The sequence below is a fragment of the Lates calcarifer genome, linkage group LG2 (genome assembly GCF_001640805.2).
Source record: "Lates calcarifer isolate ASB-BC8 linkage group LG2, TLL_Latcal_v3, whole genome shotgun sequence".
In the NCBI taxonomy this organism is placed as follows: domain Eukaryota; kingdom Metazoa; phylum Chordata; class Actinopteri; family Centropomidae; genus Lates; species Lates calcarifer.
This window is the reverse complement of record NC_066834.1, coordinates 3,004,608-3,026,433: the sequence shown is the minus strand read 5'-3', so window position 1 is coordinate 3,026,433 and position 21,826 is coordinate 3,004,608. Positions and strand designations below refer to the sequence as shown.

General features: G+C 43.2%; 1 protein-coding gene across 1 annotated transcript in view; it reads right to left on the bottom strand.

Annotated features, from left to right (window-relative positions):
* Positions 1-149: 149 nt before the first annotated feature.
* The window catches only part of fam189a1 (family with sequence similarity 189 member A1), a 76,475-nt gene continuing 54,798 nt past the window's right edge, over positions 150-21,826 (bottom strand). Inside the window, exons 3-12 of the mRNA XM_018686262.2 lie at positions 15,821-15,931; positions 13,600-13,731; positions 8,400-8,507; positions 6,521-6,681; positions 5,178-5,313; positions 3,801-3,879; positions 2,925-3,707; positions 2,474-2,545; positions 1,722-2,044; positions 150-990 (exon numbers count right to left, since the gene is read on the bottom strand). Coding sequence (XP_018541778.1) covers positions 787-990; positions 1,722-2,044; positions 2,474-2,545; positions 2,925-3,707; positions 3,801-3,879; positions 5,178-5,313; positions 6,521-6,681; positions 8,400-8,507; positions 13,600-13,731; positions 15,821-15,931 — 2,109 coding nt within the window. The 3' untranslated portion in view covers positions 150-786. The remainder of the gene's footprint in view (positions 991-1,721; positions 2,045-2,473; positions 2,546-2,924; positions 3,708-3,800; positions 3,880-5,177; positions 5,314-6,520; positions 6,682-8,399; positions 8,508-13,599; positions 13,732-15,820; positions 15,932-21,826) is intronic.

The following is a 21,826-nucleotide window of genomic DNA, read 5'->3' as shown; positions in this document are numbered from 1 at the left end:
TTACCAACACAGACTAAAAGAAACATCACTGGGTATTTAATCAAACAACACTCCGGTGTTTCTGTTATTTTAACCAGTGATCAAGTGTTCGAAATGCCTGCACGCTAACACACACGACATCCATCGAAATGAGAACACACACCACAAGATACAAACTCAGATTTTATTGTAACACTGATAAGAATTGTAACACAATGAGGTAAGTTAAATAATCCATATCTGTGATGTTTGTGAACCAGCGGCACCACAAAATATTCACCACCTTAACAGTTCCACAAAGTCTGCAAACAATGGCTAATAATGCCCAGCCAGTTCAGCTCACAGTTTAATACAAACATATTTCTCTCTGTTTCTTATGAGGACGAGAGCAATACTGAAAACATAATCTCCTTTGTCTTTCACTCACAGGTTCGAACTCACCAGCTGTATATGTGTTTCTTTTTTTTCGGAGATGAAACTCAGTAGAAAAAGATCCCCTGAGGGAGAAACATTCTTTTTGTTTTTCTGATGAGAAAGAAGCCACGACAGACACTGGCAGGCTCAGTCTGAGTTTGCTACCATTTCTGCTGATGACTTGGCACGGTCTCACAGGGCACTAGGAGATACAGCATGAGAGCCTTTCAGTTTGCCTACACTGCAGTCGCACTGTACAAATGAATGATCTCACAAGGTCTGAAGAGTTATTAATTACTCCACAGACATCTGCTGCACAGCACTGCTCGCCTGCAACTCCGGCACCCTGAAATGCCCTCAGAGTTTCGACCCGAGTCCTTGCTGGGAGGGAGGTCAGAGAATAGTTTCTCTGCACTCAAGGCTTTGTTCAGAGGAGGGGGAGTCCAGGGGGTTGGTGGAGGCGCTGGTTGTTTGTGGGAGCTGTTTGGGACGGCGCATGGAAGGGGACGGGGATGAACTCAAAGCGCCGCAGCTCTGGAGGTGAAGATCCTCGTGGCCTCGCTTCCTGGGGCTGCCTATGATGCGCTGGGTCATCACCTGAGCGGCACAAAATGTGGAGACACGTGTTGTCGGTCATAGAAGCTGACGTATTCAGTTTGAGTCAATACAACTCCCCACATCACAGAGAAATATCAATAAATACTGTCATGTTTTCCTCTGCTACTGCAGCTTTCACACCGTTTTTATTACGGCTCCCCACAGTGACTCCATGCTGTTTTATTCTCCATAAAATAATCCAGCTATACTGTGAATTAAATCTACAAGTGCACATCATCACCACCTCAGTTTAACAAATACAGGAGCAGTTTTTCATCGTTAACAGCCACGTTACTGTGTGACTGTATGGCGAGTGTGTTAACATGCTATTGTAGGTACATCACTCAGCTCACAGCATAGTCAGACATCTGACAGCTGAGTCATGTCTGACGACTCAGGCAACAAAACCAGAGGAAGGCCAATAGTTTTCTGATTTGCACTGAACTACTGAAGGCTATTAGGTTTTGCTCCAACTGCAAGCAAATCAGATTTGTTTCTCAAATCAGAGCTTTAGGACAGAGTGTCTGCACTGTTATTTGCAAGTGGTCAGATCAGATTCAGTGACTATAGTAGCTGCCGTCGCTCTGGATTTGACGTGTGTTGCATTGCGAGCGACTCAAAAGATGCTTTGAAATCTAATTTGAAAGCTCGAAAATCAATCTGGATATTAAAAACAGATTTAAACTGGCAGTCTGAACAAAGCCTTACAGCATACACTCTAATCCAGTTACCTGATCTATGACATTGGCGCTGAAGATGGCCTCCTCCATGTGTTTCTCATCCGACTTGATGACGCACTTGATGTTGTTGACGACCTGCTGGACTTCAGGAGGTAGACTGCAGCTCGAGTGCTCCAGGAACTTGGCCACCAGTATTTTGGTGTCTTTGTACATCTTAAGGTCGGCCAGGGAGTGTGGGCGTTCGTGGGAGGAGTGTGTGTGCAGGGATCTGGGTTTAAGGTGAATGTCGATTTTCCTGTCCTCCTTCTGCTGCTTCCTGACACATGGGTGACTGGGTTTAGCTCCAACTACCTCTGTGGAGACGTCTCTTGGCTCTGAAGATAAAACAGAGGAAAAAAACATTGAATTCACTTAATCACATAAAACTCTTATAATCATGGCTAATACCAGCAGATTTAGTGATTTGGATGAAGTGAGTTCACAGCTTTCTGTGTCGCAGATTTTCATTTTCAGTTTATTGTTGCAGCACAGTTGAAAATGGCTGAGTATTTCCCTCCCATATGAATGCTTGTGTATCAGATACCGTGATGTTACTGTCCTGTAAAAACCACGTATCTCCATCATGTCAGCTTTTAATAAGCTAAGAAACACTGCCCTGTTTTCAGCTTTATAAAGATGCATTTGCTCGGTGAATGGTTTGTCCTTCAGGTTTTAATTTTTGTGACTGTTCAGCAGGAGAGATGCAGGTCGTGATCGTCTGCAACTTCCCCCATCACATGAATTCAGAATTTGTATGTTCGTACCTTGCTCTGGTGATGTTTGAGCCGAGGCTTCAGCAGGAGGGTTATTTGCAGAGGCGCAGCCACTGTTTTCTCCTGTAGAGGGAGACAAAAACCTTAGTTTGGACAAAAGCTGTTGGTGATCCAGTCTGGCTCACTGGGAATGAAAGTCTGCAGGGCTGCTACTAATAATCAGCAAATCTTCCAGTTTTTTTCTTGATTAATTAAATATTTCGTTTGGCCCCTAAAATGTCAGAAAAAGTTGAGGTGATGTCTTTAAATGTCTCAATGTCCCAAACAAAGTGATAGTCAACTAACGATGATATAAAACAGAGCAAATCCTCTTATTGGAGAATCTGGAAACAGAATATTTGGGGTTTATAGCTTGAAAAATTAGCTGACTTATTGTTTAATATCTATGTAGTATGGTAGTATCTAGTGTTATAGAAGTGTATAACATTATTCTCACACTTACTTCCTGTCACGGAGGAGCAGGAGATGGGGTCACTGGTGGAGCGGACGATGCGTGCCAGCTTGCGGTACCTCCTGGCTGCTCGGAGCACCCGAGGCCTCTCTGAGGGCGAGTAGCCACTTTGGCCTGAGGTAGAGGGGGGTTGTGATGTAGCAGAGGGTGACCAAACACTGAAACACAGCCTGGGGCCGCGTGGCCTGTTAGGAGGGGAAGGGGAAGGAGAGGGAACCAGGGGGCTGATGGCTGAAGTCCCACCAGAGGAGGCCACAGAGATGGGGGAACAAGGCTGAGGCGGTGGGGGGATAGTGACGGGGAGCGTGAGCTTCCGGCTCATCATTCGCGCTTTAATGAGGGAGTGTGTCGACGCTTTGGGTGGCTCCTCTGGTAAATGTTTGGCTGATGCAAGCTCGTCGCATATGTGCATTGCAGCCCTGAGTTCGTCACATGGATGTGTATTGTCCGTGGAATCCTCCTGGTCCAGGTTGCTAAAGTTTTCTGAGGACCAGTCCGGAGAGCGTTCCAGAGACTCCTGGGTCTGTGAGGACTCGCTGTATCCAGTATCACTGGGGCGGGTGTCGGTGTTTGGCAGGCCACGGCGGCAACGGGAGGCGTCACGTGTACAAAGTTCCAGGCTGGTGCAGCTTCCGTCAGTGGGGGCGGTGTGGAGCGTGCCATAGGGAGAGGAGTCAGAGCCCTGGACCTCCAGGGAGCACAAGTCCTCTGAGGAGCAGGTCTGGTCCTGATCAGCCACCTCCGACACCATCAGTGATGCGCTGTCCACCGAGGCTGAAAGCAGAGGAGGGAGGGAGCATCATAAGCATGACTACAAGGAGAGAAAAACACCAGACAATCCCCTGGAATACTCCTGACTGTCTGTACCCTGAGTGCTGAAACCTGCAGTGGTGTTCCTCTCACACAGACTGGACTCAGTGGCCTGTTGCTCTATGCTGGTGGTGACCTGTAAAGAGAGACAGCACTGTGTGAATAAAATGTTTTAAGTGGATAAAGCAGAGGGAGAGCAGTTCATTCATACTGGATTCATACTGTGTGTACTGCATGTACTGTTTCGCATAATAACAACTGTGCAGCACAGAACATGCAATACTACTCTTTGGTCTGTAGGGGGCTCTGTAAGACCACAGCACATGAACAGTTCCTGAGTTTAAAGAGCAGGTGTACCAGGGGAGAAAACTACTCCATCATGTAGAGTTGAATAAGAAGCTTTAATTAGCTTCACTAATGTGCTTTTCAAGGTGCAGCATATTAAACATATAACTCAGTTTGCCAAATCATGTGGTGTCTAAAGCGTGAAATCGTCAGCTACGTTTCTTCTTCTGCCTCCTCACTGTTCACTCTCACACAATCAATCGATCACTGCCCGCTCCTGTTAGTTATTTACAGCAACCACTGCTAATCTATCGCAGCAGAGAACATCCTCTGCTGATTCCTTCTTGAAGGCCACAGCTCAAAGTGGATGCGAATAGAACTATGGATTCAATGTGTACGATGGAAATGAGGGATTAAAAGCCTAAGGTGTTAAACAATGTTGAGAATATAATAGAAGATAAAAGGATTTGGTTGCACTTTAGACGGCTATTTTTAACTGCGAACAATGAGATGCAGCGAAGCCTGAAAAAAAGCACTGATCAGTTCAACCTGACAGTGAAGGGAGGGAGACTGCCTCAGTAAGTCTTAAAGATGATACTGTTTTTGAAAGGCAATATCCCAAAATGCAGACACTAAGAAGATTTTCTCTCCAAAAATGAAATTCATATATAGCAGCAATACCATTCTAACACATACATCAAGAAAAAGAAAAGAAAAAACAACAACAATAAACATTTAAAGCAGTTCTTTGGAACATCTTTACACCTTTACACCCAGACAACAGCATATAATTCACTTTTCTGACTTTAAAGAATCTTGATCTTAACCTTGAAATCCTTTTAACTTTGAAGACAATCTCATTAAAATTTAGATCATTTCAATTTTTAACCAAACTACTAAATTTTTCAAAAGCAATTCACTTCTGATTATCTCCTTCTAGACAAATAAAAGGCGATTAGAAAAAAATGACACATTTTATAGAATATTTAATCATGAGAAAACCCATCTTCAGGCAAATGTACTTACGGATTCTATTACTCCTGCTCATATGTAAATATTTAAAACAGAACCTCCATATTTGCCATATTTTCCATGGAAACTAATTAATGTGCTGCCTTTAAGGACAAAGTGGTTTATTTTTCTCCTCACCTGGCTGGCAGGAGTCTGCCCCACCACAGACTCATAAGGGGGCGGCAGGTCAGTTGGGTACAGGGTCCCTGGGCTGTTGATGGGCACCCCGTATATGGCACTGAAGGGGGAGTGGGGGAAGTCGAGATGGAGGCCTCTGCCAGGGACGAAAAAGCAGAGTTTCAACTTAACGTCTTAAAAAACTGGCACAGAGAGTGTGAATATAGATCCTATCAGAGTCAAAAATACAGTAAGTTTATTAAAACGTTAAGAAAGAAGGGATAAAAAATATCCTCTTGCCCCCTGTGCTCCTGTCCAGATGATATGTTTTATTCTATGTGCTCCACCACCATTTCATACAGAGCCAATTAAGAATACGCAGCCATGCTTGCAGTAATATCTTTTAATTACAACCCTGTTCTCCTCTAAAGTGGCAGAGCATGAAATACAACCTGAGAGTTTCCACCAATCATCTGAGGCATGATGATGTCATGACACATCCCCGGCCCCCGGGCAGGGACGCCATAAATGCTTCCTCTGCCTTGTTTATATTTATGGGATAATTGACAAACAGATGTGGCTTCCTGCCAAACGGCTACATCAGCAGCAGCTCTCTCTCCGGCAAGACGGAGAAAATGGAGGGAGTGGTGAGGGAGGGGTCGGCCGATCCTGAGAATCAGGGATGTCACAGCTGCTCGACGGTGGTGGGGAGATGCTCCGAGCCGGCATCGGATCATAACAGCACATGTGACGGATCTGGATTTGTCTTCAGATGCAAATGTTGCTTTTCCTATATCTCATAGAAAATCTACATTAAATCTAAATGTTTGTAGCTGTTTTTATCCTGACAAAACCCCTGAACTTAACAGATACTGTACCACAGCAGCGAGAGGACGTCACAGACCTCATCCCTCCAGCTCCCCCCGAACTAAACATCCAGTTTCTTTTATTTGATGCGAGTCCTCTTGTGCCTGACCTGTCAACCCTGTGATCAATTCCTCTAATAACTTTACAATCATTGTTGCTCCTTCCTCAAATTTTGACCTCTTATTATGAGTCATTACAGGTGTGTGTGGAGGGGCAGGTAGAGAGCTGCAAGAAAAATGAAAAATATATTCTGACCTGCTGATTTATCTTTTATAGTAGATTTGATGTTTTGGCTTTTTCACTAAGAGTATTTTGGGCTACAAGGCATTTATACATATTTAAAGGGGGCTCTGGTTTACAAGTAGACTACTGTGTATAACAACACTGTCTGGTTATAGCAGAGCTATACTTTTTTTTAGCTATTTTTATTGCGTATTCCCTGCTCGGGGAGCACTGAGAAAAGATGTGATGCTGATGAGAAACACTTTGCCTCTCACCTCTGTCCATCCATTGAGGGGGTGCAGGTGTACTCCGGGGGGTAGTAGGGTGGAGGGGGAATGGGAGGAATAAACTCATCAAAGTCCAGTGTTTGGTGGAGGATGGTTCCGTGGGGGGTCATACAGTCAGCATTTAGGGCTCGCGCTCTGTGCGGCATAAACTGAAACACAGCATAAAAAGAGCCGTTATTACACCTGAGTCCTCCGTTGTTTATTCATCACTTTGTCCCGGGACAAACGACTGACCAAACGCCGTCTTGTTACTGCACCTCCCTGCTGTTATTTCACACGGTCGCCGGACAAGCTCCACTGCAGCAGCTACAAATCAAGTGCCTTGCTCAGGGGCAACTGTGCAGCAGTTTTTAAAGTGCTGCACACTCACTCTCTTCACTCAGACTTTTCTAAGTGGGACAACTTTCCAGCCACAGCCAGCCGGCTTTTCTAATCTGCAGGCTGCCACTGCTGATATTGACTCAGCTAAATTTACTGAGCTAAAGAAAAGGTTAGCACCTCTTGCGGTAAATGGGAAACAAGGCCACTGGGTAAGACTGTTGCAGATAAGACACAGTGCTTTTGTCCTTTACTCCTCTGTGAATCAATAGTTGGATGCCGCCGTGTTTAGCTGCTTCAGCTTGTAGAGGTTCTCCTGCTGGTGGGCACGTCTGCTTCGGTGATAACTTTTATCAAATACTGTGATTTTCTAATTTCCTGGAGTTATCTAGTGTCTGCACTGTGGTACGCATACGTTCTGCTTTACATAAAATAATGTGCAAAATGCTCCTAATTCACAGATCATTAGAAAGCGCCAACAATCAACACCAAAATGCATTTATACCTACATGTCTCCACAGTGAGGAATCTCTGCTGGGCACCGAAGCAGGGACTGCTGCGAATAAGGCCTCATGTCAAGAGGAGAATAATTTTCCATTTCCATTTTTAATTGCTGTGTAATTCAAACGACTTCTGATGGATTCATCTTTGCCCTCCTATGATTGTGTGCCTCCTCTTTAATGAGTATGGATTTTGTATAAAAGAGTGTTAATGCGCAGTGATTTGTTTTATTTCTATGACCCTTCCTCAGGGTTCAAGAAAGCTATTATCCCGCCGTCTATCCCAGTTTAAAGAATAACAGAACATAACAGAGTAAATTAATATCAGGATTAGAAAAAGTTGCCTTAAATATCACAGATTTCACGAAACTCTAAATGCATCAGTTAACAGCAGCCATGTAAAACCGTGGATCTTTACCGTATACTTTGTCCAACTAAATTTATTTCACAGCTGAGATCATGTCTTATTTCCTGTCTCCTCCAGTTTTAACACCAACACTCATTTCAGCACACAAAAAAATTTACAGCACAGTTCATAAAATGTGTAAAAGGTTCTCGCATCACACATCACTGCAAAGCTATTTCATATTTGGTATTGTGTTGGCACTGCTGCCCTACCTTTCCAGTTGTTGATGTGTTTAGAGGCACGCTGGTGTGAAACACAGAGGGAGCTTGGTAATGCTAATTTCCCTCATGACTGAGAGCATTTAGCATTTAGTTATAGCTTCATTGTTCCACATAAAAGGACAAAAGAGGGTCACGCTGAAGACGGTGCACCTCTGAGGAAGAATCCAGTCAGATGTTCAGCTGTTTTCTTCTAATTCAACATGTTTTTGAGATGCAGCAGGACACTGAGCGAGGTCCTGTGTGTGTTTACGTTAAGTTTTATTTAACCAGAGGTTCAAACATTACTCTCCACCACTTTAAACTGGATAAAGGCTGGGACATCATTCCTGAGCTGCATGTGTTTATTCAACCTCAGGGTGGTCACTGAAAAGAAAACAAAGTCAGCTATTGTTGCCGTCGTCGTCACCTTCCTCCACACTCACCATCTGCAGCACATCAGTAGAGACCATCTGCATACAGCACATGGCGGTGGCAAGAGCACACACAATGGTGGAGATGACGTTAAGGGCACATACGCTGAACAGCAGCTCCTAAAGTAGAGCGGGGAGAGGAGGAGACTGTTAGAGGAGCACGGAACAAAAGAGGAGGAGGAGGAGGACGAGTGTGAAAAAATAAGAGGGTGTAAGAGAGAAGGTGAGGAGAGAGGGAAGAGAAGACAATCAGTGTTATGAACGTAATTTAAAAAGAGGGATAGTAGAACAACAAAGAGAAGTGAGTGAGGAATATAAAGAGAAAACACAGGAAGGACTGAAGGTGACACAAACGGCACTGACGTCATCAGTAAGGTAACCAAGATTAGAAAAGCACAGTGGGGTGGCACTGCAGTGAGAGAGCACTTCTACCTGGTTTAGTAAGACAATCACACAGCAATAAAAAGAGTCTAATCTGCACCGTTAACACGACATTTCAAAAGTTTAAAATTGATAAAAAGACATATGATCTGTGTGTGCGACAGCCTGGGAAACAAAATCAATTAAAGCAACCTCATAAACATCCAAGGTTAAGCTCGAGCACACTCACACCCTGGCACTGCAGTGAAAACAGCAAGGGGGCAAATCAGTATTGAATCTGTCAGCAAAAAATAAATGTGCACGCTGGTGAAATAGTAGCCCAGCACCCTGAACGTTCTAACAAATGAACCTATAATAACTGTACTTATACGAATTAATTTCCTGAAGAAGAGCACAGGAACACCACCACCACCACTTGCCTGGAAATTGGCTCTGGGAATAGCAACCGTCTGGCACACAGACTGAGAGGAGAGAGGACGACAGCAGCTTCTACTGCTGCTTCAAACGCAGGAAAACGAAATATCATCTATGTATGTGTATAAAACTGTGATCTGGAGTCATCTCAGATGTTTGAACATGCTGCGCTTCTTCACAGGCTTCATCTCTCAAAATAAATTCACTCCCAAACACCATTTTAATATTATTATCAGCACTGTTGTTATTATAAAACAAGCCTTCAAAATTATGAGCGAGAGGAGAAGGGGTGAGGGGAAATAAATCAAATCATCTCAGAAATTCTCCAGCAACTGTGCACAAAAACACAATGATATTAGCATTCAACACGAGACGTAAAAGCAGTCAATAGTGAACACAGCTTCCCCACAATATTCCTGAATATAACTTATTCCTTTAACAGAAGAATAAAACAGACTTTGAGCACTGGCATTAAAATCTCACTTCGCTCATGAATGAAGCTCCCCAGTTACCACACAAACTGTTTTCCAGCCTGTCGCGCAGATTATTCACTAGATTCAGGAGGCACATAATTACCAGTGACATTAAAAAAACCCATTTGTATTAGGCATCTGCAGGGAGGACAGCCGTCACCACCAGGCAGCGGTTTGTTTCCAGGGTGTAGGTACCTGGACTTTCCAAACCAGATCCCATCATTCACTTCCCTTTAAAAGGATCGAGTTGGCAGCTGAGAAATTCAGAGTTGCCAGCCCTGCAACTGTTTTTCAAACATGTTTGCTATCCAGTAACTAGCTGCCAAAGATCAAGTCTGTGTGAGCTGGAAGTTAAAGCAGAGATGATGCCAGTTGGAACAAGCGAGGTTGAAGTTATGCTCCGCCAACTAGAAAATACAACTAATTCATGTTTGTCTTGGAAGCAAACATTTTTGGAGCGTGTTTTTTTTGTTGGAGGAAAGTGTGGAGGACTTGTGGATGAAGCACAAGTCTGACTGACATTTAAAACATCACAGCCTGTCATTAAACAGAAGTGGTGAGAGGAGACTGTAGATATACGTGGTTAAAAGGGTCTTGTGTTTAACAGAGAGAAAAGGGTGAATATATTTAGGGAAAATGAGTGTTTATCACAACACAGTTGTTTTGACTTATTTTAGTTTATTTTGAAAATTAAACTGTAGAAACTTGTAGCCCGCTGAACGTACTGCCTTTAATATATGGGATCTACATGGTGATAAGAGCTATACTACTAACTCAACACAAGACTAACACCTGCTGCCTGGTCTGGTCCTTATAGTGGCAGATTGCACAGCACTCCAGGCCTCACAGAGGGTTTAATTGGTTTTTCACATCACTGATACTCGTTAGTTGTTTTCTCCTGAACTGTGACGTTCTTGACCAGAAACAAACTGCACACATGCCTCCAGTAGCTGCTCCCTCCAGCTCCCTCGAAGCAAAGGGGCAGCGCCACGCTTCTCTCCAACCGCCGTGGAGTTTCTGCTGATTGTCTCAGTGCAGGTCACAGTACTGACCTCTGCTTTCCCCGGCATCCCCGGGCTGCTCTTTACAGCGTCTGACAGGATACCCAGGACTTCCCCCCGAGGAAGCCCTACAGCAGATTCAGGGAGGGCAGTCCAGCCTGTCGGCAAAGCCCTGCAGAGGTTTTCTAACATCTAATGGCAGGAGGCAGCACATGCTGTAGCTCTGTGATGCCACTTCCCGTGGAGAATAAATGCACAGACTCTGTAGTAAAGGCAAAGCTTTTCTCATAATGGTGCATGGCATGCTTGCTCTGAAGTGCAGGTGGATCACAGCCTGAACATCCTCCAGTGATGCCCTGTAGAGTGCTCCTCTGTATTTCTGGAAGGCTAATTCTCCCTCAAACTCAGGTAAAGCTTAATCAGTTTTATCCTACCACCAGCAGCGCTGACAAAGACAGATTTATGATCCTCACGTCACCTTGAGTCTATGTTAAAAACTTTGAATACGCCTGCAAGATTACAGCTGATCTCCAGCTGACTGCTGACATGCACGTCTGTTCTGATTCTGCATGAGAGGAAATACAGTAACTTACTGTACTGCTAAACACCAAGGACAAAGATGGAAGTAAATCTAGTGTTTTATCATTTTTATACCTGCCATTACATATGTTAAGATACATCAATAAACCAAACCTAAAGTCTGTTTTTGAACCTTGTAGAGACAAACAAAAGACAACTCTGTACATTCTGTGTATTCACACTAAAAACATTGCATTTCATGACTGAAATATGTTCACTGTCAGTCACCGATCTCTCCATCTGTGCAGCTTTGACTGTAAAGACTCTTTTCTGAGAGAAAGCTGAGATTACTGCACACAGCTGTACACATAAACCAAGATGTCTGCAACTGTTTCCCTGTCGTGTGAGCTTCTGCTTTATTAGTTTTCCCAAACAATTCTCTAACAGCAAAGTTAGCCACAACAAATCTAAACGGCACCTTGTAAAACGTGAAATATTCATGACGGCTTAATCTGAGTTAATTTTTGTTATGGTAATGCATCTGCCTCGCAGATGTGAAACGATGCATTTCTGTGATTTCCCCTGTGACCACGATGTACGAAATGACACAATAAATCCTGCCAAGCAAATGTAAGAACACCTCTACAGAAACTGGCTAACGTGCCTCCTCACCAGATATTTAACCTCTGGAAGATACCTTGCCCCGAGCCAATCAGTTACACCGCAAGGTTACACATCCGCCGTCTTACAGGAAATCACAAATTATCTCAGCACTCCCTCCCACTGATTATTTACAGCCTCGGGCAGTGTAACGAAAAGAAGAGGAATTAAATGTGCTGGCAAAGGGTGAATGACACATATCAGCAACAATGTGGGAAGTACTGCTTTTTTAAGAACAGAAGTTTTACATGTATGTGTTAGAAATGAGTAAATAAGGGACTGAAGGCGGTCTACTACTCAGAGTACTTAGTGATAATTCAGCTCTCGCTTTGTACCTCTGTGACGAGGGAACTATGGCAGCTGCATCATGAGTTGAGTGGATCAGTGAAAGCCTAGCAGCCATCTGAAATAGCCGAGGGCTCTGGGGACTCAGCTTCCTCTTAGACATAACTCAACACATCTGACTACTTTGGCACTTAATAAAGCTTTATAGCACCAATTCCCATATCTCTTTTAATGAGCTATGATCACAGTGACAAATGTGCTTGATCTTTCCTCTTTTCATACGCATGCTTCATCCTAAGAAGTCTTTTATTTGGTTATCAATGTTTTATAATCAATCAGGGGCGTAAAATGAACAGATATGATTGTCGTTAACCAATAAAGGCACAGTGGCACATACTGTATATCATTCCTGCAGACACTGTGAGTCAAGATAATCTACCGAGATCATGCACTCGCAAACTACGGCCGGCCCAGGCTAGATACACACTGCATACTAAAAGGTCTGCCTCTCGGGGGAAGACTAATGCTGTTGCCACTCTCCACTTCCTGCCCAATTAATCTGAGACTGAGCACTGTTTTGTATTATATGTCATTTGGCCGTTCTCACACGGGATATTTTACACAGCGAGAGCAGAAACACAGAGGCATCAGGCAGGCATGTTCAAATGACTCCTGACTGTTACTTAAGTTTTCTAACATGCTGATGTTTAGCAGATATGCTAACGTTTGCTAATTAGCACAATGAACACATAAACAAATAAAGAATTATCTGAAGGTAATTCATCCTGAGGAGGAAATGCGTGTCTGAACCAAGTGAGATGCCAATCCACCTGATACGTGTCGAGATATTTCACTAAGAAACTCAACTCAACCTGCTGGTGGTGCTGATGGAAAAGTTAGGGGATCACCAAAACCAGCAGGATTTATCCACTGGGGGACAATGGCAGTCCATCATCTTTCAGTCTGGACTGTAGCGGGACACAAACTGGTGATAAAAATCAACTGGCTTGAGGCTTTTAATGGAGCCAAATCCATTTTCTTCCCCACACAATCACTGTCTTCAATCAGATTTCAATTTTCAACTCTGGAAGAAAAAATACAAGTAGGTAAATGAATACATTTATGAAATCCAATTTTTGCAAAATCAGATTTACATTCTGAGATTTTTGGAGTTTGATTCGAGCTGCTTTTGGTCCGGCTGCAGTCGCCGGCATCAGTGTGTGTGAAACATGGCTGCACACAGCAACAGATGAGTTAGGACAGTGATGAGAAGGAAAGCAAGAGGATACATCTCCATTGTTTTCTGTGAACTAAAAAAAAACCAGCCCCTACTCAGACTACATAAGATGCACCATTTTGTTACCATAGCTACCAGTGCAGTGTAAAACCTGGTTTTAGAAATTAACCCGGTCTAACTTACACTGCATGTTTTTTCTCTCACATCCGGCGCTATACAAACACACGCCGGCCCCCACCCACCTTGAGACGTAGGCGTATGGTGTTGCAGTCCCTCAGTGGGTTCAGTTTCAGCGTCTCTCCCAGGTTGTTGCAGCTCGAGCTCTGCTGCTGCAGCTCGCAGCACACACACACTCCGTCGCTGTCAAACTTGAGCTGGTGGGGAGGAGGGGGGAACACACATCCACACTCATGCATGCACGCCACATCCACAAAAACACACACACACACACACACATACATACACACACGGATGCACAGATCAGACCTGAGCTTGGTGTAAAATTGTGGAGGATATATTTACTCCTGCTCTGAACTACATTTCAATGAAAGTCAAAAAGATAGAGTAAAGACACGTGAGCGACAGAATAATAATATATTGTGACGGAGAAAGGCAGAGACTGAGAGATATGAGGAGCTACCCAGGGAGGAATCGAGGTAGAGCATACCTCTGCTATGTGTCCCAGATTGAGAGAAAGCAGGACATGAACCCAACAAGCATGGGTTAATTACATTGGGGAGAGGGGATGAGGAATGTTAATATTTCAGTCACGACTGGGGGAGGGGGGGGTGTCTCCGGGGAACAACATAAAGCAGGGAAGTTGGTCTGTTCGGTTTTCACGGGGGGAAAAAGCTGCTGCTAACGTGGAAGTGTTGGGGTTAGTGGGCTGGGTGCTGGATGAATCACAAGGGGCCTCTTCAGTCGTGTAAAAGATCGGAACCCCTTGGCGCCGTAAATTCGGCTTAAAAAATCAGCTTTGCATCTCATTATGAAAATGTGGAGACTGAACGTTCTGTGTCCAACTATTTCTGATCACCAGCTGCAAGGAGAAAAAGCCTAATAAGCCCGTTTTGGAGAGCGCTGGATTCTCCTGGATTCTCCTGTTTTTGAGTGCAGAGCACCTGGTTGAAACCACTTGGACAGAAACATTTCACTTCTATTAAAGGTGAATTTTATGCATAAATCTGCATCTGCTGGCTCCAGAGGACTCAGAGAAAATAAGAATAGAGGGTGTAATCAGGGGCTACCTCAGCTTTGGTTCTTATTTACTTATCTCAGAGAGAACATGTTAGAAACTCCTGTACTTCAAACTAGAGTCATGGAGTCTGGAGTCCTGGGGGATTCACAACAGTCCAGCGAAAAGACGCTGCCGGTTGCATTTTTGGAAGTGCGTGTTCAGCGTTTTTGAAGCGCCTCATACTGGGAACTAATGCTACGTTTACATTACTCAAACACTGGAGATGAGACAGGATGCCCTTCATTATGAGCCAAATCTCAATGTGGGGGAAAATGTGGAGAGAGATTTAACTCAATGTAAACGTCTCTGATGTGAGGGAGCTACAACCTGGAAACAACCAACTGTACTTGTTTTAATTATCTTAGAAAACAGGAGCTTGTTGTAAAGGGGCCAGTCAGTGCACTCATGTATCTATCCTCCATGTGTGAGTGCGCTGTTTAAGTCGGGATATCTCGGCCTCTTCTGCTTCAGTTTTGACCACTTTTTAAATGCTTTATAAAAGTGTCTGGAGCACTCTCTTCTCTCTTGCAAAGTTGTTTGTCTGTATTTTCTCTAGCTTCAGTCCTGGTGATGATGGATGTGATAATCACGAGCCATTAGTCACGAACAGACAAATAGTTTGGTTGAAGTTTGGTGCTGACTCAGTTCTGCAGCCTGCTGAGAAACAGAGGCGCTGTCTGTCAGACTGACATGTGCTGACATTTATGTAAATGTGGACTCACATGCAAGACAACAATGGACGCCTGCGTGTTACTCACTCACTTCATAGTCGAAACAAGTAAAGTCGACACCTCCAAGTGACATCTTACAGCTTCTGAAGTGATCCAACTTATTCCACTCATAAACCCTGAACTCCAGGCGTCATTTACACTCAAAAATACAACATGCTAATTATTGCTTCCTTTAAGAGTATGTAACACTTCTGCTTCTTTTTTTGCCTTTATTTCATTACATCTGAGCAAATCTGCACTGTGGAAAGACAAGTTGGAAAGAATAAGATATTTCTGAGACAAGGGCCTGTGAAGGAGAGTGATTTTCATCAATCAGGTTAAGACATTTGTTCCAAGAACAATAATATAAACAGGCCGACTGCTCTCTCTCTGAGAGCGAGAGAAATGATCCTCAGAAATTCACAGTCAGATTAAACGACTCGTTAAGATGGACATCTTTTCGTCCACGCTGTAAAGTTGGACGGTGCGGGGGGTTATGGTCCGGGTTGGTCTCACCAGCTGACAGTCTTCCAGGGAGTTGACCAGCTGAGCGTTCTGGCAGGAGAGGATGGAGCCCGCCAGGTTGAGCATCACGCACACGGCCGACAGCAGCATGAAGAAGGTGATCTGTGACAGAAGAGGAACGAGAGAGAAAAAACTTAATGTCAAAATGTTCCTGCTTTTTCACACTGATTCATCTCTCTGTTTGACGGCAGAGGCACGGTTTCCTTTGCTAATCAATCGTCACTCACGGTGATTTCAGCAGATCACCAGAGGGGAAATGAGCACCGCTGTCAAGAGAAATCGATAACCTGTTTTTTTTTTTGTTTGTTTGTTTGTTGTTTTCAGACCTCCAGAGTCTGAAAACGAGAGAAATCATAATTACAGAAAAGCTTCTCACACATTGACATGAGAAACAACTTACTGACAGATGGAAAATCTCCACCCACATTCGCACACACACACTCTAACACCAGTCTCAGCAGAGCTAATATTTCTCCATGCTCCACTCTGATAGAGTTGGCAGTTTAGGCCTAACGTACTTTCACACAAACTTCCCCCTGGCCGCCTACTCCTCGGGGTAAAGGCTTCTTTTTACTTCCTAGCTGACAGCCCCGTGGATATCAATCCCTTTAGCAGAAATATGGCTGCCATTTCTGGTGCTTTAAATTACAGGTCGAGCGTAACAGAAGGAGCTTTAAAACTGACAACAGACGACCGTCCCTCTCTGTCTGTGTGGGAAACTGCAAACCAGGCACCAGCGTTTACTGAACACACTCCACAACTGCTGCTTTTGTTGTTTCACAAGCTCACAGTCGGTCAGTTTAATTAAAAAAAAAAAAACACAATTATAGCCTCCTTTAGAAAGTGCTAGAAAAAAGTCCTGGAAGAGTGTTGGTGGAGGACTTCAAGGGCACCAGCAGGAGGAGTCTGACGGATGTAAAGGTTGTTGAGAACACACATACACAGATGGAGAGGAGGAGAGAGGGACAAGGGGGCGGAGTAGTGAAGGAACTGGAGGTGGCATGTAATAAACAGATGGAGCGATAAGTTTAAGTGCTTTTCACCATGGCAGAAAATTGAAAGATTGAGAGCTTGATGGGCGAGATGGAGGAGGACCTATTTGGTTGGCAAGGAGGAAAAATCAGAAGAGGAGAAAAATGCAAACAGCACACACAAAAAAAGAAACAGAGACACGCAGGAGTGGAGACAGACAGAATGAGACCCTGTAGTCCCATGATGCATCGGTGGTGATGATGTGTAGATTTGATTAATTAGCACGCCATTTGAATGTGATATCAGCGATCCGGTTCTCCGCTCGATTAGAATAAAATCAGTCCTCCAGGAACAGCACTGAGCTCTGCAGCTCATGTGAGGTAAAGACACTTATTGTCACACACAGCATCGTAACATAAATAATAATTAGACACTTTCTTTTACAGGTCCACTATTTCTCAATTATCTCTTGAAAATTTCCTGGAAAGAAACATGTGGTTTTATTCTAATTACAAACAAATTGCTCCATTGAAACCCCACTGAATATTTACTGCTCATTCAATTATTATTGAAAACTACTCTCTATTTTACAGGTAGTTATTGATAAATCATACGGTATAAAATAAACACCATCTCTATCTTCCTCCTCCATATATACGTTTGTATATAAATTAAAGTTTACAGCATATACACAACATATGGCCAACGTCTGTCAAGCAAACTTAATCTGCATATGGAAACAGGATCAAATCCTCGACAGAACATGAGTTTCATTTGATGCTGCTGTAAACAACAGATATGACTAATTTTCTCTGCTCTGTGATGAAGTTTAACAGTGTGTGTGTGTGTGTGTGTGTGTGTGTGTGTGTGTACAGGACTGAAGTTTCTCACCCAGACTGATGGGATCTGTCTGAAAAACCTCATAAAGATGGAGCCATTTAAATGAATGAACAGTGTTTCTACTTACTCACAGTGATGATGAGTGTTTTTGAAACTTGATATTTGTTTGTTTGAAGTATCACTAATGCAAAGGCGACTTTACATTATAAAATATTCAAACAAGTCTCTACTGCCAACTCTGATTTATTTCTCTATATGCAGCTTCAATGAGAAAATATTGAGGAATCCTGCAACCACTGGTTCGATAACTTCCAGAGAGAGACAGGCTTTTGTCATAATATTCATACTGGATCGTACGGGTATTGATTACCGTGTGTGACAGTAATAGTTAACATTTTCTGAGTGCTGTTCTGCAGACGTGAACAACAAGCAGAGAGCATCTTCATTAGTTCGTTCAGAGCGTTTAACTTGAATGATGGCGTGACAATAACTATCACGACGAGGATATTGTAACGCACAAACCAGTGACACTAAAAGCTCCTTCCCTGACACTCAGGCCATAAGTTGTTTTTTTAATGAAACCTCTCTGGGTTTGTCTGAGCCTCAGTCTCAGACAATAACACGCTGCAGCTCCAACTGAGGAGAAAACAATCTCTGTGTATCAGAGCTCCACTGCTGGAGAGTGCTGCCATGATATCACACTGCTCTAAAAGGATGTTTAATTTTTTGTGTGTGCATTTGTGTGACTGTTTTTTGAATCTGTGTTACAATTACTCTGCAATAAGAAGCCAAAAATCATGACACAACAAACCCCCCCTTGGTTTGGAATCGCCACACATCGTGAGAGAAATTGTGATTTTACACAACAATGGTGAAAAGTCCCACAATAATTCCTTTTGATTTGTCCTCTCCAGGTCTCAGTGTCACCTGTGTCCCTCCCGTGTTTTCTCTCAGCTGAGCTGATTGTCACGCCTGGCCACACACCACTGCCTTCTCATTACCATGTAGGATCACATAGCACCATTTAGCTGCTACTCATTAATTACTGCTGTGCTGCCCTCTGCATGCCAAAGACGAAAACACACACACACACAGAAGTCACGCACGCGCCACTCGGTCGCAGCAGATTTACGCTGCGTGTCATCATCACATCGTTTAGCACTCGCTGCAGAGGACAATACACCACAATACAATCACCATTCATCTCCATGACACACAGGCGTAGATTACGATATAAGGCCCAGGGTTCAGGTGTATCACTGTAATTCTCCATGACTGTCGCTGAGGTGAAAATCATTTACCTCTTCCTATCCTTCACCCAGCTGCAGTGGAAAAGGAATGATGCTTTGAATGAACAAAAACATCAGACTGGGGAGTTTTACTCTTGTAGTTAGGTGAACTGCATTTACAGGGGTGTTATCTTTAAGATCCCCTGTTGAGTTTTTGATCAGTAGTGGTGCTACAGAGCAATACTTTTACAACCTGTTGTGTTTATTCCACAGATCCACAGGTGGTGAAAGAAATACATGTCATCAAAAGCAGGGAGGAAGAAGACTGCTATACGAGTCAGATGTTATTTCAAGTACATACAGAGCAGGTCTGGACTGTACTCTTTACATTATTATATTGACAAAGAGAGACCCAGCAATTCATGAGCAGCTCGAGGCGACAGTGGAGGAAAAACTTCCTTTTAAGAGGCAGAAACCTCGAGCAGAACAGATTACATAGAGATGTAAGTAATATTAATAATAGTAATGATAGCTATAAAAATAATAATAATAGGAATAGTATTAAGACTACCAACAACACTAATAAACTTTAAATGTAACGTCACATCACAGATCAGACTCTGCAGCTCCGGAGGCAGAAATGTGAATGTGATTTGTAGAGATTCAGGCTAGCTGTTTCCCCCTGTTTCCAGTCTTTGTGCTGAGCTAAGCTAACCAGCTGCTGGCTGTAGACTTCTATTTAATCAACAGACATTAGAGCGGTATCGATCCTCTAATCTGTCTGCCAGAAATATTCTAAATGTCAGACTTTGCAACACTTTGCAGCAACGAGAATCGTACTGGCTCAACTCAAAACCTCGGTTAAAAAAACAAAAAGCAAAAAAGTCAGTTCAACAATTACTCAAACTCTAAACATCAACATTTACAGTTCACCTCCAATAAAACTGTCAAAAAAAATTGCTTGCAAGCCCGTCACTCAAACGAATCTCATCTTTCTATTCCACAGCTCTCACCATCTGTCTGTGCTGCCAACAACAACAACAACAACAAGGAAAAACAAGCTCATTCATCACCTGCTTATTTGAGGAAGCACAGTTCAGAGATAAGATAAACATCTCTGAAGGAAACTGGACTGATGCAGAAGCAAACAGCAAATTTCTGCTGGTTCAATATAAGTCAGCTAATAGGAAATACAAAGACATTTAATAGAAATAAGAAGAGAGGAAACAGAGGGTCATTTATCATCGACTGACTATTCCAGCAGTGTTTTAAGCAGAAATGGATGAATATTTTATTAAGACTGTGTGGCCTAAAGCTGAAAGAGACGTACATGTCCACGCACCCAACTGCATGACATGCAAAATCCAATGGCGTTAATTCAGTGTTAGCTCTGTGATGGTGTCAGTATCACAGTAAATTAGATGCATAAAAATAACCTTGTGCATAATAACCTTCACACGTGTTTTAGTCTGACAGATTATCCTGCTCCTGCTTCACAGAGTGAGGCAGATGATGAAATTCCAACATGATAAAAGCTCATCAAAGATGCATCAAAACTGCAAACCATAGCAAGTTATGCAATTTAGAGTACATCTGTCCCTCAGCATGCGTGACGACCAGAGGAAATCTGGTAACTGTGTCATTTTAGTGACATAATAACCAGTGAATATCAGAATAGAATGATTTATTGATCAGTTATTGGCAACTATTTTGATAATCGATTCATTTTTCAGGTTAGTTAGTTAGTTGAAAATGTATCCCTCTTGAATCCAGGTTGTTTTTGATTCATTTTTGTCTTTGTTCTGTATCTTTTAAACTATCTTTATCCTGCACATGCACGGTATCCTTTTTCAACAAGAACTCAGAATTTGGACTTATCATTTTGTTAATTTATTTTTGTTTATACACACAAATACAGCAGAAAAACTGCAAGCAATAAAGCTAAAATACAAAAGTTTAGCAGTGTGACAACATTGAAATAAGCCTCTTTGAAAAGAAAACACGAACTGTAGCTGCAGTTCAACCCTCAGGGCAAAGATCGGGCAGTTTTGACCAGGTGGGAATTGTATAAAAGCAGAAGCTGCAACAGTTTTTAGAGCCTCCGACTGCAGCACAAATTAGTATTTAGTCTGCAGCAGTACTGCGACACAGCGCTATTTATTTTCAATTATCCCTGAGCCACGAGAGATGGATGTGACGCGGTTTTGTTTTCACTGCTGCTCACCAGATCACAAAACCCTCTGATACTGTACATCAATCCTCAGGCCCCTGCAGAGCTCAGAAACATCTGCGCACAAAAGACACTTTAAGGACAGAAGGAGATTATTAATGAATATTCATCAAGGGGAAACAAAATGACACACTGGCATTAGAAGCTTCCAGATCTGGTAAATTGTTCCGCTACTTAAAGAGATGTAAAAAAATATGCTGACATACACACAACCTAAGCCACAATCAGTAAGGAACACAAAGTGTGGCCGCCCTCCTGACTTTAGAAACACACAAGAAACAGCAAATCCAGGACGGCAACAGCTGGTTCTCATTGGTCCCTACTGCTGTCTGAGGTCACTTTCTACCTCTCTGCTCCCTTACCAGCTGAGGGCCAGTGTGTATTTACATATGCGTGTGTGTGTGTGTGTGTGCAGACCTCATCACCAGGATTAGTTGTGATAGGAGTTGAGTGACCCTGAGTTCAGCGCCGGTCCAAATAAACAGTGGAGGTGTTGATACTAACTCTCAGCAGCAGAACCCAGGGGACATCACACTAAACCAGATGTAACGACTTCCACAGACCCCTGATCCAGCTGGGGAATAGCTTCATCACAGGCGCACACATCGCTTTAAACCCCAGCTTCATTTGCGTGGATGTGTTTGTGTGCAGAAACCATTAAAACACTGATGAGAATCTGAGCTTTTTTACCGGTGAAAAAGCAAATTTACCTAAAATATAAACACA